Source organism: Lepeophtheirus salmonis, chromosome 13 (assembly GCF_016086655.4).
Source record: "Lepeophtheirus salmonis chromosome 13, UVic_Lsal_1.4, whole genome shotgun sequence".
NCBI lineage: Eukaryota > Metazoa > Arthropoda > Copepoda > Siphonostomatoida > Caligidae > Lepeophtheirus > Lepeophtheirus salmonis.
In genome coordinates, this window is record NC_052143.2 from 47,494,816 (window position 1) to 47,514,126 (window position 19,311).

The 19,311-nt window shown below is 28.3% G+C and overlaps 1 protein-coding gene across 1 annotated transcript; it reads right to left on the reverse strand.

Moving 5' to 3' along the window:
* Nucleotides 1-4,557: 4,557 nt before the first annotated feature.
* P32 (complement C1q binding protein P32) lies at nt 4,558-7,496 on the reverse strand. Its single transcript, XM_040723472.2, has 4 exons — nt 7,017-7,496; nt 6,807-6,948; nt 6,477-6,682; nt 4,558-5,043 (listed from the first exon to the last, which is right to left on the reverse strand). Exons 1-4 carry the CDS (start codon nt 7,186-7,188, stop codon nt 4,802-4,804), a joined length of 762 nt encoding a protein of 253 aa, XP_040579406.1. The 5' UTR covers nt 7,189-7,496; the 3' UTR covers nt 4,558-4,801.
* Nucleotides 7,497-19,311: the final 11,815 nt, after the last annotated feature.

Genomic DNA, 19,311 nt, shown 5'->3' on the forward strand with positions numbered 1-19,311 from the left:
TAATTTTTCGATCCTTTTTTTTTTACTTCAAAGAATGGGTACAACATGTGTTATATTAATTAATTATTTCTATATATATATATATATATACATATATTTATTAAAAATATTCTTAACAATTAATCTGCTCAATTTCTTTGTAGATGGTTTATTAATCAATCCTTTCTTTTAAGAAGCTCTTTAAAAAAAAAAAAGAATTAAAAAATGTTAAACGTTTCTTTTATTTTATTTTCTTCTAGCATAGATCAATCCGCTCAAAATGATAGCAATGATATTAGATATTTGTAAAAGTAGTCAAGAAAAAACAAATTGAGGTTTATTATATATGTTTACTGTTGCCTCATTTAATTAGCGATTAATATAATAATGTCATAAAGTTCTTCAGTACATGTATATATATATATATGTTGTATACAAGTTGACATTTGATCATCTTAAAATGCCTTAACTAATTACATCAGTTTGAATGATCAACTATTTAGAGATGGATGATATAATTTAATGTATTTAAAACTAGTATAATAATGGGCATTTGAACTGTATATTGTTCTAAAGAGCACTACTTATCAATGAGAGTCATTTTCATCAAAATAGACAAAAATTACAGCATTAATATATGGACTATCCAATTATTATATTATCCAGATCACAAATACTCTACCTAAATTATTTATCCCCATTTTTGGTTGTAACATGTACAAAGCTTCAACTTGCCTAAAATCCCAACTTGTACACGATATACATATATATATATATATTGTACCAACTAAATATAACAACCAGTTATGAGCCATTTTCTGCATGTTACGCACTGATATGTACATATATAGAGACAATCTATTGATATTTTTTTGTTAATATTTGTATTATTAAATTTTTTATTGAGGATAGATCAGTACTCATTGGTGCAGTCCTTGACCACCCTCTCTCACTCCCCCTATCTCCATTGTTTTGGCATTTTATAAATTTTCTGCACAATACTTTTAGTTTTTTTCCCTCCATGAAAAATTAGAAACTATTTTCATTGTTCCCAGTTTCTTCTTCATTCAATCACCCCTAATCCCATTGTTGCATTGATATTGGACTCAATCATTATTATTTGTTTTATGTTGTCTTTCAACTCTTCTATCTACATTTGTAGGATTGAGCTCTTTGCAAATTAATATTATAATTATATATTAGAAACGAAATGTTGACATTTGCTGCAATTTTACCTTATCATAACCATGACAATTTCTGACAATCCGCTAATCATACATATACATATGTGTATACCTTTATTATGAAGAATTAACTTTAAGATTCGTATTTTACTACAGATGTGTTACATAATTTGTTGTGTTTTTAATTTTTCCTTTGTACTACAAAAATTTATTTAGAAATCTTTTTCTTCAAAATGTATAATAGAATTAAATTTGTATTTTTTTATTACCATCTAAGAATGAGGAAAATAATAAGATAGAGAAATGAAGAAGATGTATGTTATGAAGTTTTCTTATAATATGTGCCCATTGTTTAAAAATCTTGTGTTTTAAAGACATACATTCCCTCAATAACTATTTTCTCTTTAATATATTACCGAGTCTTTAACTTGTGACGTATTTGTCACAGATCACACTTTAAAAACTTAACGTTAATAATTGGCTTATCGTGTTGTTAATCAATCATTGTTTTTTCCTCTACTTTTTCTATAGGTTATTACCATAAATGTTTTTAATTAACTATTATTATTATGTAAGGCCTCCATACAATTAATGTTAGATCCCTTATAAAAGTTATTCACTAATAAGATTTTATCACTGTTTTTTCTTCTTATGTTAGTTGGTTTTTAATCATTTTAATTACTATAATAATTATTAGTTTCTCTTTTAAATCATTAGTGTAATATCAATCGAGTTCAAAGCAACTTATGATATGTTTTTATAAAAAGTAATGCTTGGATCAAATAACAGCTCTCAGAGACAACTCTTGAAGATTATGAAAAATGATGCTCAAACTCAATTTACTTATATATACATACTCTAGATTACTGAAAATTTGGAAATATCTTCTTCTTTTTTTGAGAGCAATGATCAGTAATGATGATAAGTATTTTTTTATTAACCAAAAAACAATGCATTAGACAATCAGAATATTATTATTTTTATTATTACTGGGTCCAAATTACTCCCTATGTAATGAGCTGCTTTGAACTATAATATTTAGCTTATTTATATATATACACCTATATAATTACAAAACATGTATCCAACTCATAACCAAATCAAAGATATAAATATTTAGTAAAGCAATAGCCAAATCAATTCCTATTATCTTTTGTCAAATTTTTTTAAAGTAAATGACAATTCTACAAACATACATCACTGTACGTACAATCGGCAATCATACTATGAAACTATACTCAATCATGGCCCAACCAATTCAATGTTACCTGAAGAAACTCTTTATTCAACTACTTATTAATTGAAATGGCAAAAAAATAAAATGACAACAATTAAAAAAGTTGGTTTTCACATGATTTCTCCCCCTCTCCCAAACCATTTGCATCATGATGACTATGACTGTCTGTAGTCAAAATCACATCACTCTCTCACACAAACACACTTTTCTTTAGTCTCAATTATTATTAATAATATGTACTTAATTAATTATTATATATAAATACATAGAAGACAATGGCTGTTAGCATAATATTATTAATGTTGTTTTTTTTTGTTTTGTTTTTTTAAAAGAGTGATATTTTCTTGAAGCATGGTCCTAAATTTTAAGCAATATAGTTAACATAGCCATATGCACCCTCCTCTCTCCTTTCAATCACTTAAAGCTATATCTGTATTCAATATATATATTATTCACATAAATAATAAATGCATCATATTATATGAGGAACAAACATAAATTAAGTCCCCTCCCTCCCCCAAAAAATTGAGTACCCTACGGGTCCTTCCTTACTTATTATTCTTCAACAAATGGTGTGTTATAATTTTAATTATAGACATTTTTCAACTAACAACCTATAAATCATGAAAATATGACAATCTATATGAATTTTAAGAAAATGATGCATATTTAGAATTTAAAGCCAAAGTGCGGACAAAGGTGTGAATCATCTAATGATTGATTATATTGATCGAAATTTTGTATATGTTATGTAAAAGTTGACATATCTTTAGGAAGTTACAACTTATATAGGCAAATCATATAAGTAGTAATTTCTTCGTCTTAAAATGAATTATTTTATCACAACAATGGTCATTCTAATACATGAATATAATCATTACATTTTGGTCTATTAAAACTACATGGTTATTATGTACTTACAAGTAACATAATGAAATGAAAAAAAAAAAATGAAACCATGGAACATGCTATAATTGCATAGTCCTCATCCGAAGTAATCCGATGAATAATCATTCATTTAAAATTATTTATCAACTTATGCAACATATAGATTCCTCTTGTTTGTTCCTCATTTAATGAGAATGTATACTGCACTTTCAATCAATTTTTAGGGACATCTTCCTGTTGTTTCAATATTGAGTAAAAAGTTTAAGAGAGAAAGTGTGCATAAAAAAAATATCACGTCATAATATTATACATATATTTTCTTATTTTTTTATAACATTTTAATTTAAAGAAAAAGTCAATGAAAAAAACAAAAAAACAAAACCAAACTTAAACAATATGTCGACAACATTACAAGACTTGTTATTGATCTTGTTTTCTTTTAAATATTAACACTGTATTCTGACAATATTTTGTTTCTGTTCTTTTTAAGAAAGAGTGAGTTATTATAATCAATAAATTAGATGTGTCTCCTTCTTTTCATCTTTCTTTAAATAATATGTATATACATATATTAGTGATGGGACGATTAATCAAACTCGGGAAAATAATATTAATCTACGATTCTTATTTAATACTTGTATCAAACTCTTTTTACTTTTCTAAGTTATGCAAAAAAAATACCCTTAAAAAAAAAAGGAATTTTTGCTTTTTATTAGAAAATATAATTTAATTTCTCCAAAAAATTTCCAAAAAGATACATTTTCTGTGAATAACTATGTATTTTTGAAATTTTTCTCCAAAAATTTAACATTTGAATTTATTTTCAAAATATTTTTATATAAAAAATTTAATTTTTTCAAGAAACTTTTTTTTGTGAATAGTTGTGGATTTTGACAAATTTAAAAATATCAAATTGTAGAAAAAATTTAATTCTTTAATTTTTTTTCCAAAAAAATAATTTTTCAAATTAAATCCAAAAAGCAAGCCCCTTCCCTATATAATATAATACTGTGGACGCCTCTGATAGCAAGATTGTATTTTTTAACTATTATTTAAAATATTAAAGAATCGACATCGGGATTTTTTTTTCGAATCGCCCCATCACTAATATATATACATATATATTAGCAGCTTTATACACACTACTATTACAATAAATAGACATACAACATGAAATATATATAACCCGTTTTTTTGTACTTCATTATTGAGTCAGTGACTCCATCCATCAAACCCCTCAGTAGCGAGTAATGAGTAACACTTACACAATTTAATTTTTTGTTTCTTTGCCATGTTAATTACAAAGCATATTTATAATGTATTTCTTTTTTTATCTCCTGAAGAAAGGTACGGATTCAAACAATCAATCAAACAAAATAATTACACTCTTCAGTAGATATACATAGTAATCATCACAATTCAGATAAATAATATAAATGTCTATGACTTGTGGTTTTGAGTATGTATGAAAAAAAATGCGAGTAGGCCCTAAAAGCCCTTTAAAAAGGATCATCTAGGATGATTTAACAAAATCTTGAACATTTTCGAGCATTCGAATATACAGGGAATGTTCATAGGCAGAGCAGTATGTAGATAAATCCTCAGCGAATCCCCCGTTAATTCCCCTTTCGTCCAACATGTTCATAAAAAGATCATAGAGGTAGCCATCTAAAATATCTCCCGCAACAGCATAATTACTTTCCTTATGCTCAAGACTAGTTGAAAAAGTGACCTCATCAATGGCGAAAACGTCATCTGTAAAGATAAAAGTGGAAAGCATAGTGTATGTACTTAAGTGACTGCCTCTCTGAATATGAGTTATAAAGGTACACACAGTACTTTGGTAGAAAGTCCTATGCAAATCAATGCTTTATAATATTTTACATCACTAATCATTTGATTGTGATTCCCCGAAAAAAAATATTAAATATATACAGGGGATCCCCACATATCACAGTTTTCGAAACAAGAGCAATCCGCGTTGTACAGGGACTTTTTTTAGTACTATAACCTGTAAAATAGGAGAATTTTTTTTTTTTTTTTTTTGTCCATTTTTTACTTTTTTTTTTTTTTAATCATTTAAAATAACGTATGCCAGACAAGATACTTGTAAAATCAATGTAAAATTTAATCCTAACTGGGTGTTTACATGATTTTTAAAACGTTCATTTCAATACTGTAAAATTTAAATAAACGGAACATAACCAATACTTATTCAGCAACCTTTTAATTGCAAGTTTGTTTAAGTATTAACAAAAAAATTAAGTCTAGGTGTCAAATCAAATACTTAAGAGGACACTCCCCCCCCCCCTCCCCCTATGCAAAATTATAAACTTCCATTAAATGAATATATGTATATGTGCATAGTATGAATGAACTCATCAACAACTACAAAAACCCTTATTCCCCTCAATATATAGTTTTTCATCATAATATTAAAAAAAACTCTATGAGGGGAATATACTGCACTAGAAGGGGAGTCAGAATAATTTCAAACACCGCGTTATGCAAAATCCGCAGTGCTTAAAATTGCGTTATGCGGGTAGCTCAATGTAACTGAAAAAAAACCTTTCTACAACACATAAAGTCAAGTTTATCAAATAACAGCTAGAGTCCGATTAATTAGTGTCGTTTTGGGGGTCGACACCGCTTAATCCAGATATTTTCCCCCAAAATAACCATTAAAAATAATAAAATTAAAGAGCAAGCCTAATTTTTCCGAAAAATATATCATTTTCTTCATTCCCATGGCAGAGTCAACCACTTGCCAAGATTTTTGAGAAATTTTATCATGAAATATTGAAATTGTGAATTTATATTATTTAAACATGTTTTTTAAACTAAAAATCATCATTAATTTAAAACATATATAATTATGACTGTTAAAATTACATACCTTAAATTAAAGGGTACGCTTTGTGATCTATGATGGTTGGGCAAGATTGCAAACCGTACTCAAAGAGCATTTATTGCAGGTATTAAAAAGATTTAACAAGGGTAAAATAGAATAAAAATGACTTTTTTCTGTTATTGAAGAAAATCGTGTTTAGTGTTACAGGGAAATTAAATATCGGTCCTAATTAACCACCACGTCCAATTACCGATTAATCTAAAACTACCTTTATTGATCAGACCCTAGTATCACCTTATACATGAACGAATAATTATTAATGTATTGTAATTATTACCTAATTGAGATTCCGACTGAGAGACTGTTGACTCCATTTCCGTGTCTGGGACGTAGGAACATGAGAAACTGAGAACTCTTTTACCGTTTTCTTTTATTAAATCCACCTCGAAATTGGGCTTTGACTTCATTTCTGGTGCTTCCTGGCTTCCATCGTCAGGAACAGCAGAGTCCACAGTGTGATTCACGTTGAGAGTTATCTCTATTCTACATATTGTGATGCATGGTTATATTATATACTAATATTATTAAGCCTTTTGTGTGTTAAGGGAAACGGCGAGGGCAATGGGCACTAATAATTTAATTATGATAATGAATATTAAGTTATTACCTTTCTGATTCGAATGTCCTACTGAGTTTGAGCTCAGAGCCATCCTGTTCCACACGAAAGTCCTTTAACGTGGGTTGAGCCTTTTGATTATTTTTTTCTGCGGCGATTTCCTCCTTCAGAAAGTCGAAGACCTCTTTGTTGCCTATGAAATTATTAAACATGGATTAATATTCAATTAGTTCAATGCAAAGGCACGGAAAATAAACCTACCCGAGTTACCGGAGTAAGAAGTCATCGTTGAGGAAAAAGAGCGACTCTTGGATGAGGATATACTAGAACTCGCGGCGAGAGGAGAGAGAGGGAATCCATTGCAACGCTCCCGTCTGAGGATATGTGCCGATGAACGGCTTAAACTTCTACACACCTTAGCCATGGAGCTCATGTTACTTAAAAAATATAGAATAACTTCAAAGATTTAACTTAAGTACTATGAAAATATCCCACAGAAAAAATGGAATCAGAGTTCGTCAACGTGCTAGTTGCAAATGTGAGTCTTTAGCTGCGGCTTTCTTCCATATTGTTATTCATTATTATTATTATATTCATTGAAATATAAAGAAAGAAGGACTAACCCATAATACAGACAGCTGTTGATTGCAGTCCTCAAATTCCAAGAGTTTAGTGCTATTGTTTCACTTCTATGACGTCAAAAATAATCATGAGCAATCTAATAAAAGGACTGTAGTCAACAGCAAACTCAATTCTGTTGTCAGTCCTGTTAGTATTAGTTGTTGCTTATATAATATGAAATAAAGGGAAAAAAATTAATGGTTAAAGGGAAAATATTTCACAAAACCTCGATACAAAACATATATTTGTTCCTTATTAATACATCATTACGTATGCGGTATGATAAAAAAAATAGATTTGAAGACAACAGATAGCGTTAAAGGACTCCTTGAGGCCTATAGTTAATGTTATTAGATGGTACTCCTTCTCCTGATTTTAGTGATGCCAATATTTTTTTTTTATTTGCCAGCGACAGTTTTTGTGGACAGAAATTATGACTTCCTTTTCTCTGTTTCTTAAAATTCTATAATATGATTTTTTTTAATACAACTTTACATAGGCTGTTAATGTCAGCTTCATAAAATTTTGTCAAACGATAGTTGAAACATTTTACTATATACTTTGTTGTCAGCAGTTGATTCCCTCCTCTCGCTTGATACGTCATACTCATGGCTATTTCATAATTTTCATAAGTCATAATGATAAATAAACAAAGTATTCTGATAGTTATTCTATACTTATGCTCCGTTTCCAAAAGAACAGGAATACATATTCTTGTTGATCCCTAGTTTTTTATAATTATATTTATATATCGGCCATTTTATTATTTATATGAAGAAATTTTGGCTATCATATATAAATACAAATTTATAGCTTCGTTTTTAATAGAATATTACGGAATATATATATACCTAATTTATTTTTATAATATGTTAAAGAAGAATATCAATGTGATAGTCTGAGAGTAATAAGAAATATATAGCAGATGGTATGATTGATTTACTTGGCTAACTACCTTATGATTTCGGGCATTTTTTGTTTCTTTTCGGACGAAAGGTTGCGTGGTACAATAAAGGTTGACATTATTTATTATTTAACATCACGTGGTATTTTAGGGAACTTTTCCATTTTAAGGTATTATTTGAAATCCTAAATAATTGTTTTTGAGCAAAAAATGATGGATTCACATAATGTATACAAGAAATAATATGAAATATTATATCCTCCATTGATCTTTGAATAATGATTTAATTAATTAATAACGATGAGTATGTATTTGTATGTTAGTTGCCCAACAAAAGGGGATAGAAAACTTCATATAGACTGTATCAATTACTCATATTCCTAATTCATGAGTTTAGAAAGATCAAAATAATCTAATTTTAAGTAATTATTTTTAATTGGGCCGGGAGTTATTTACGCACAGAATTAAATGCATTTGTAATAAGAATAAGTTTTATTTAAATAATGTCAAATATTCCCCATTATTGTTGCATTAATAATATTATTAATTTATTGGGATAAACAAGATTCTTAAATATGGTGCCCATATAGAACCAATTGGAAACATCAGTCAGACTTTATCAATCTTCTATATCCCCATTCATGAGCATAAAAGGATCAAAATAATATAATTTTTAGTAACTAAGTACATACAAGGTTTATAACGCGTGTACGACTGATGTTTGACTTTAATAGTGACGTCATAGTTGCGTGTTTTGTCAAAATCTGTCTTTCTTACCCCGCAGTCGGTACGATATATTAAATTGAATATTCTAGCAATAGTGGCGTCATAGACTATGAGTGGTTGCGTGTTTTGTCAAAATCTGCCTGTTTTGCCCAGCAGTCGTTACAATACATCAGATTGAAAATTCTAGAAAGCCCGATTACATGATGGTCTAACCTTGGGTACATATTATTCCCATTAAGTAATAATTATGGCTGAGGAGTAAGCCAGAAGTCAGCGTAGGGATATGTATTTACTTACGGAGTCGGTTTTGGAATACAGATAATATGAATATTTATCTATGATTTGGAGTTGCAATTTTTAAAATAGCTGCAGATTTGCAGCTAGGATCTCTAAATATTATAAATCCAATCTCAAAAATTATTCGAATCATATTCTAACAATTAAATTTAAATTATCAGTCCCTAAAATCGTATTGAATGCTAGCGCTAACACGCTATCTTAAAATAAAAAATTGTTTTTTTAAAAATTTTATTTAGTTTGTTTATGTTAAAATTATAAGCTACGATCTACAATAGAGTATAGACTATAATTATGTAATATGCAAATTTCTATTGCAAAACCTTAGTGTATATAACATTTATGAGGTCTTCTGCCCATTTTATATATTTATAATCAAACCTGCACTCCCTTATGACACTCTTGAAAATGCAACATATAATTATTCACTATGTGTAAATACAGATTTTGGTAAATATTAAGCAATTTTTTAGAATGTTTGACCTAATGATTTATTTATTGTCATTGCTAACTTAATTAGGAACTGTTTTCTTATGAGTGAAAATGGAAACTCATCCCCACCGGAAGTAAGGGTGATTCTTTTAATAAATAAAAGTATTGTAGAAGATGTTCCTTCTTCACCCAATATGAAGATCCATACTAAGACTAAGTCGCTAATCCTCTTCCTTACCTTTTTTTAGTTCCTATTTAATATAAAATGGTCTCCCTTTTTCTGTTAAACCATCATTCGTTTATTGGATTTTAATTTTTTTGGTGCATTTTCGAATAGACAGCCCATAGCTTTAAAAAACTTTGAGACACGGAGAATCGATCTTGTTTAATGAAAAAAATCAACTTATTTGCAAAATAAAGAATTTGCCCTCCAGGGCCCAGGAATCTAGTCTAAGAATTACACATAGCTCTATACATATGTAACTCAAAATTCTGAACAATTTTTATTTTATGTCTAAAGTCTGTATTTGTCTCCATTTTTAAAATAAATACGTTTTTATCATTGTTTTTCTAAGCAAGCCGTATATCACACACACACAAATTATTTCAATGCTATGGCGGATAAAAAATTCCATTAAAATTCCACACTTCCAAAAATAAAATATTCTTAATATATAGTTTGGAATAATATTTTCTTATATTGGCTCCAAATATTTTTCACCCATAATGCATATACACTCGACTCTACCGACTTTATAAATTATTTATATTAGTATCCAAAGATAAATCGAAGAATAATATTTCATATTAATTAATTATTTGAATGATAATTACTACATAATGATCTTGTACAAACACAATTTGAAGTTGATAGTTTATTTTTGAAGGAATAATTCATCAGTTTTAATAATTAGTTTAATAATATTTTGATTATATACAAGTTAGAAAACCCTTTAATGTAAGTCTACTTTGATTTTAAACTGTATACATTCAGTCAAGCTATCATTTTTTGCTCAAGAACAAATTTTTGGGATTTCAAATATTATCCCAAAATGAAAGAGTTGCTTATTGTACAACGTGATTTTGATATAAAATTACAACTACGACAAATATTATACCTTTATAATTGTACAAAGTTCCATATGAGGTCAACCCGTTGAATTTATCATCAAAAATGATGTTTTTAAACACAACAGGCTGCGTGTAACTTCTCAAAACTTCTCAGCAAAATTAAGAAATTATGAAAAACAACGAAGTAATTCTTCAAAGCAACAATTTTATCACTTCAACAATTATCATTACTGAGAATTTAAACATTCCCATACTAGGGCATCATTAGTGGCAGTTGTGTAGTGCTGCAATGCGGGTTTACCTATCCATGCATGATATAATGATCACCTGATACCCAAAAAAATGTATTTTACATACAATATCAATATGTTTCATATGTATTATAATTTAAGTTGGTGGGGATATAGGGAATTTAATCATTATATTCATGAATACTTGTGTACACACATAGTTATATTTAATATTGTGTATCCATCAGGTGTATGGTGTTGAAAATGGATAGTATAATGCATATATTACTAATGTGAAATACACAAATTTAGATAAATTATAAATGATTTCCAACTTTCAAAAGTATGATAATGCATTGTACTTTCTTTTAAGAATTCAGCGTTGTTTGAAAATGAATTTGACAAATTTGTTTGAATGACGTCAATACTCCTACTTGTGGTAAGTTATGTACATTAAATATTTAAATACATATTATTAAATGTATTTATACCTACCTATTTCAACTTGTCTAAATCATGCCATGATCCAATGAAAGAGCCAACCTTGACTCTCCGATATAATAAAATGTTATTTTTGTTATTCAATTTCTCATATCTATGGTAAAATATATATTATATTTGTATAATATATAAGTAGAGTTTTCTATCTTAGTACAAATAGATAGATTCATTGCAAATCTTTAATATGGGTACTAAAGTTTTCTCTTTGGGTATAAAATGAAAAACTTCCAAATCTTTTGAATATTTTTATAGAAAAAAAAATTAAATTTTTCTGGGTTATCCCTTACAGATTTCTTGTTTTCAATTTCTAGTCTTTTTGGGCAAAAGTCTTAGATTTGAAATTCGAGTGCTCCAAAAAACAATCAATTATTTACATATTGAATTGAAAATAATGAGTTCTGAAAATATTACTCCATTAAATTTCCGGTATGAATTAAAGTTATTCATGGATTGTTTCAAAGATAAAGCCTCTCACAGAACATCGATGAATTTACTGATCCAAGAACCATGGGTCTTTGTTTCATAATATTTCAGCCTCTTAACAGATTGATGACCCTCGTCCCCAAAAATTAATATATTGATCAAATCTGTTACGTAGTTAAATATTCTAAAAATTTAAAACAATTGAACTCTCTTATTTTCCAAAAATATTCCAAATTCATTTTAATTCCATCAAATTTTCCCATTATGAGAGCATTCACTTTTCATTACTGGAACTTTTTTTTTCCATTGACAAACCCTCTCATTTTTAAAGATAATAGTTGTAAAGGACATTTGAAGGGTTACATGAAATCTTTTACGATGATATTTTCCCCCTACTATACGGGGAGAGTTTTCATGCTTTAATGTATATAAAATACATTATTTATACTTTTGCCAATAATATATGATGGCTGACAAGTTTGTCTCTTTGATATTTTCACTTTTTTATATCCTGCCCGGGACTTTTTAACAGATTAATTAAATGTACAAGTTTTTTTTTTTTTTTTAAATAGAGTTGAATATCGACTTGTAAAAAAGTAAAATTAAAGAAAGACTAAAATCAAAATTTATAAAACTAGATCCAAAATAGCTTTTAAAAAAAACAAAAAATCAAAAATAATCTATATTAATGAACAAGGGTCGTCTGATTGTATGTACTCTGTACACTCAGTTTGAGTATATTTTAGGACAGTGCAAATACTTGATCTAAGAAATAACAATGAAATCGAACGTAAGCGTCATGATAAAAAAGAAAAGGAAGTACCTCTGAACTAATTCAATAATAAATTAAGGTTGAGCGATTGAAATTAATTCATATTCTTTTGAACTCTGTTTTGACACTTGTGGTTGAAAGCCCTTACACTACCCCTTCGACTACACCATTTTTGGGTATATGCCAAAAGACCTGCAATGTACGTCATCCAACCACAGATCCCTTCCAAATCCCTGTCAGCCAGCACTGGGATGCCATGACAGAATATACATCGGCAGCTGATGCCAGAGATTTAGCGAGCTCAGACAGACACAGATCAATTCGACTAGTATTAGTTTTGTTTAAATCATATTGTTAATTAATAAATTATATCTTGTTGAAGTTTAAAATTCAAAGTGTTCAGATTTTAAAGGACTACTCGGTTTATGTGTATGTGTTTGTTAAAAATGAGTCGTACTCAACTTATTTTATACAAGTTTATCCAGTATAAAGTTGTATAAAATATGAGTTAGGCATAAACTCTTAAAAATAGATCAAAACACTTGTCTATTTTGGAAAAATTACCGAAAAATTTAATGTTTGATTTTTTTTCCATTAAAATTAATTTTTGTGAACAGATGTGAATTTTTTTGAATTTCAAAAAAAAAGTGTTTTGTTGACCTTATTTTCTATAAAATTAATTTTTGTGAACAACTTTGAATTTTGAAATGATTTTTTTCGAAAAAGTTATTAATATTTGATTTTTTTTCCATTAAAATTAATTTTTTGTGAGCAAGTGTGAATTTTTTGAAAATTTTACCGAAAAAATTAATTTTTATAGAAAAAAATTTCAAAAATCCATAGCTATTGACAAAAGATTAAATTTTTCGGAAAAAATGTAGACTCTCGGCAAGTATTTATATTCTTTTTTGTAAGTGTGATAATAATATAGATCCTCGTCATAGCTGATTTAAATAAAGACGAAGAAAATGTGAATAATATTATGTATTGTCTGTGAATATTCAGATTTGCATCCTTCTCAAATGACAACATGTCACTCAGAGTATTTTGTGTTGTTTTTTTGTCGCTCCTGTCTACACACTGGCAATTTTATTCTCAGTCTCCATATACATATATGAATAAGATAATTAATATAATCTATGTGAGATGATTGACTACAGGGGCTAGGCTTGAAGGGCTGTATCCCTCCCACAATTAAGGACTTTTTCCTTTTTACTATAGATTATTTTGGTCAGGATGAAAATTTTTTACTGGATAATAGGTGTAAATTTTCTTTCAAAAAAAAAAAATGTGGGCAAATTATGAAGCAGATAAAGTTTATTTTCAAAAAATATATTTTTTCAAAATTTATGCTTCCAAAGAAATGTAGTTTTCTTTGAATAGCTATGGATATTTGAATTTTTTTGGAAATAATTTAATATTTGAAAATTTTGGAATTTAATATTTTGGAAAAAAAAAAACATTAATATTTTTGTGAACAGTTGTTTTCCCAAATTTTTTTTTAAAAACAATTTTGTGTGAATAGCTATGAATTTTTAAAAACAAAATTTTTGTGAATAACTGTGGATATTTTTAAAAAAAAATCATAACTTTTAATTTTTCAATTATTTTCGTAAATAGCTATGGGTTTTTGGAACTTTAAAAAAAAAAAAAACACTTTATATTTGAAATTCCTTCACAAAAATATAATCCTGGAGACACCCCTGGAATAAGCTTGTCCTCATTTCGTACAATGGACATAAAAAAGTGGATATACAAACACTAATTGAGTAGTTTATTTATAGGATCTATTTTTAAGAATTTATGCCTATCATGAATAACTAAGTAACGCCTCAGTTTCCGCTCCCACAGGTCATATAGAGAATTTGCTAACATCAACCTATAAAACTAAAAGCAGTTTCTCATTACATTGATATTGAGTACGACATCTCTTTTCTCTTTCGATTTCATTGTTATTTTTAATCCATGTTGTTGCAATATTTTTGTTCCATTAATATAGATTATTTTTGATTTTAGTTTTTTTATGAAAGCTATTTTGGATCTAGTTTTATAAATTTTGATTTTAGTCTTTCTTTAATTTTACTTTTTTACAAGTCGATATTCAACTCTATTTAAAAAAAACAAAAAAAACTCGTACATTTAATTAATCTGTTAAAAAGTCCCGGGCAGGATATAAAAAAGTGAAAATATCAAAAGAGGCTGGTTTGTCAGCCATCATATATTATTGGCAAAAGTATAAATAATGTATTTTATATACATTAAAGAATGGGCGCCGTTAGAGGGGGAAAATATCATCGTACGATTTCATGTAACCCTTCAAAATGTCCTTTACAACTATTATCTAGTAAAAATGAGAGGGTTTGTCAATGGAAAAAATTAATGGGATGATAGTGGGAAGATTTGATGGAATTAAGTAGAATTTGGAATACTTTTTGGAAAAGAGAGCGATTGTCTTTAAATTTTTTAGAATATTTAACTACGTAACAGATTGATCAATATATGAATTTTTGGGGACGGGGAGTCATCAATCTGTTAAGAGAGAAGAAATATTATGAATTCAAAGACCCATGGATCTTGGATCAGTAAATTCATCGATGTTCTGGCAAGGCTTTATCTTTGAAACAATCCATGAATAACTTTAATTCATACCGGCCTAATTTAATGTGTCAACTTCAGAACTCATTATTTTCAATTCAATCTGTAAATAATTGATTGTTTTTCGGAGCACTCGAATCCAAATCTAAGCTCGCTGCCGCAAAAAAGACTAGAAATTGAAAACAAGAAATCTGCTAACGGGTAACCCAGAAAAAATTTAATTTTTTTTTTCTCTATAAAAAGGTTATTCAAAAAGAGGTTGGAAGTTTTTTATTTTATACCCAAAGAGACAAACTTACAGATACCCACTATTAAAGATTTGCAATGAATCTATCTACAGAGGAGTGTAAGATAAGAAAACTCTCCCCGGCTATAATTTTGTAGTCAAATTATAAATATTTTCTGTAAAAGGTATCGTTTATTTATAATAAATTAAATTAAGTTGTGAAACTGTGAAATATTTTCATTATTAAAAATAATTCTTTCTTATTAACAAAAAAAAAAAAGTAAAAAAGTTCCAGTAATGAAAAGTGAATGCTCTCATAATATAAACTTGATACTATGAATCTTGTATTAAAATGAGATCAGTGAAAGAATATGTCTTTGTAAAATAAGAGTAGTTCCAATTTTTGTCTAACTATATAAAAGTTTTGTCAAAACGTACCCTAAAAACCATTTGCAGTGTATATTTTATTATTTACTAGCAGAGGGTGCCCACCTTGCAGGGCTGAATAGATGTCAATAGAAACAAAGAATGAAGGTAGAAGAAAATATACAGAGAGAGGTAGAGGCAGAAGCAGAAAGAGACAGAGGGAGAAAAGAAGAGGAGAGAGGAACAGAGAGATATAGAAAGAAAGAATGGAAAGGAGTTATATTTTCATCAAAAACAGCCTCTTCAAGATCTCAGAATATCATAGGAACATGCTTGGTTATTTTGTACGTCTACTAGCTAAATTTCAGACTGATCTATTTGACTTTTTGGACCAAAAACAGACTTATAAATGTATATTAAATGTGTTTCAACTTAATTTGTAGAGGCGATAACTTGTCCTCCTAGCTCATCTGGATTTTAGCTCAATTTTGTGAGACGATAAATATAATTCCAGTGCTCACATTTCAATTTTTTGTTTCTAGTTAGAATATGAATAGATTTAAAGGAATTATTAGTATTACTTAATAGTAGACAATTCAATTTACTTGTATTATATTAAAATAAAATGCTACGAGACGACGTATAAATTGCAATTTGTACAATCTATTTGTACTAGTTAGAACTTACAATGTACTTATATATTATACAAATATAATATATAGTTTACCATAGATATGAGAAATTGAATAACAAAAATAACATTTTATTATATCGGAGAGTCAAGGTTGGCTCTTTCATTGGATCATGGCATGATTTAGACAAGTTGAAATAGGTAGGTATAAATACATTTAATAATATGTATTTAAATATTTAATGTACATAACTTACTACAAGTAGGAGTATTGACGTCATTCAAACAAATTTGTCAAATTCATTTTCAAACAACGCTGAATTCTTAAAAGAAAGTACAATGCATTATCATACTTTGTATTGAAGATAAGCTACCTACTCTTGACGATGTATTTTAATGATTCTCAAGTCTCAACTTACACACAATTTGATATTTCATTTTTTTTTTTTTTTTTCATGCAACAAGTTTCTACACCCATTACGATGAGTCTTGTATAATTTTTTTATTTTTGAAGCAAATTTTGTCTGTTTGTATGAATATATGAAAACAAATCACCGGGTGTAGTGTATATAGTACTCTATGATGTATATTATAAACTTATTTTGATCTAAGAAATAACAATGCTGTCGTGTTAATAAATTACTACAGGGGGTGCATCATATAGCATCAAATTTGCATACGAGGTGCTGCACTTTTTATAGTCCTCCCTGATGTATATCATATAAATGTTTTAATATAAGAAATAAAAGTGTAGTTGTATTAAGGAAATATAATGTTTATCATAATTGATGTGCATTTTTAGTATATGTTATAATTTGAATTGAATATACCAACACGCTGGTATGTTAAAAGGAATTTTATTAGTGAACGCTCTAAAGATGAATTGATACAAGTATTGAGAAATTACGTATGAGTGTGCCAACGAAAAACGTAGATTCATACTGAGGATTTCTTGGGGAGTTATCTTCTATATTATTAGATCAAAATTTGTATTTTAGCCGGCACTTAATTACTCTGAGCAATCGAATTTTCCTTTTAAAAAAATAACTCATTTTTTAAGAAAAGGTCTTTTATTATTTATATGGCCCTTTTAAAATTAAATTTATTCTCAGTATATATAATTGACTTTAACAGAAAATATATTATGTACAGGTCCGAGCGGGGTCTAGTGCAAATGCCCTTATATCCCCCTAGGGGCGACACTGTTCAGCTTTAAAAAATGCCAAATACTTTATTTTTGCCTTTTCCATTCTGTCACAGACTTGCAGTTGTTCCCCCACCTCCTTTGAACTAACATTGATAAGTGATAACATCATCAATACGATCTGTGAAAGTTGGAAATCATTTATAATTTATGTAAATTTGTGTATTTCACATTAGTAATATATGCATTATACTATCCATTTTCAACACCATACACCTGATGGATACACAATATTAAATATAACTATGTGTGTACACAAGTATTCATGAATATAATGATTAAATTCCCTATATCCCCACCAACTTAAATTATAATACATATGAAACATATTGATATTGTATGTAAAATACATTTTTTTGGGTATCAGGTGATCATTATATCATGCATGGATAGGTAAACCCGCATTGCAGCACTACACAACTGCCACTAATGATGCCCTAGTATGGGAATGTTTAAATTCTCAGTAATGATAATTGTTGAAGTGATAAAATTGTTGCTTTGAAGAATTACTTCGTTGTTTTTCATAATTTCTTAATCATGGGAAAACTGAGAAGGACACATGGAACAAAATGTTACTAATTAAGTTATGGACTCTCTCTTTCTAAAGATTACATATTTTCTATTAGTAATTAGAATCTAATATTATGTATATACCGGGTGTAGAAAAAGTACTCTTAGTACTCATTAAAATACTTTATTTATTTTTAAAAATTTAATACTATAACAATGTAAGTTAATTATGAATCTAGACCATCATTTAAACAGTCATAAGTTTCAAAATTAAAAAGTTCATTCGATGCCCGGCCCATACAACATCTGTAGACAAATAATTCCAAAGTATTTTTGATATAGTGCAATAATTAATAGCAATTTATTGGTGTTTTCAAGTCTAACCAAAAGTAGGATACTTGATACATCAGAAGGAGACATGATATAGGGTAGGTGGAAACATGGTACAGGGTAGGATTATACATGTTCAAACGAGAAAAAACATGTAAAAACTGTCATTTGTTATATTCAGCCATATTTTTTACTTTTTATTACAGTTTGTCAGGATAAAGTAATTATTTATAATTACATATATAAGATAAACAAATAAAACATTTACAGAAATAGAGTATATTTAATAATAAATAAAAAATATTTTTTTTCTATTTACTGTGATTGATACTTAAAGTATAACTTGAAATTACATAAAAAACAAAACATAATTAAATATAATATATTTATATATATAGTACGAGTATATATAATAAAAATGGGGTGTGACAAGTCTCCTCCATAGTGTTGGAATCAGAGTAAATGATGTGAACTGAATATTGAAACTTATAATATATTACATTTAGATCTGTACTTTGAGGGGGCCAAAGATTCTTGGACCAGAAGTACATGTTGCTACCCATCTACTCTTGTACAATATTAGATGTATGGGCTGGAGCCCCGTCCTGCTGAAATACGTACGATCTATGGGACCACATTTTCCTTCAACACCATCAAGTAGTTGGCTCCAGTTAACTGGCATCCAACAGGGAACCAAATTGGAGGCATTTTCTCTAC

Bases quoted from the DNA above. Each gene is read 5' to 3' on its own strand.
- P32 (XM_040723472.2), bottom strand. From the start codon at position 7,188: ATGAGCTCCATGGCTAAGGTGTGTAGAAGTTTAAGCCGTTCATCGGCA. The intron at 6,949-7,016 runs GTAGGTTTATTT...ATAATTTCATAG, and splicing joins TTCTTACTCCGGTAACTCGG to GCAACAAAGAGGTCTTCGAC. The intron at 6,683-6,806 runs GTAATAACTTAA...CACAATATGTAG, and splicing joins AGGACATTCGAATCAGAAAG to AATAGAGATAACTCTCAACG.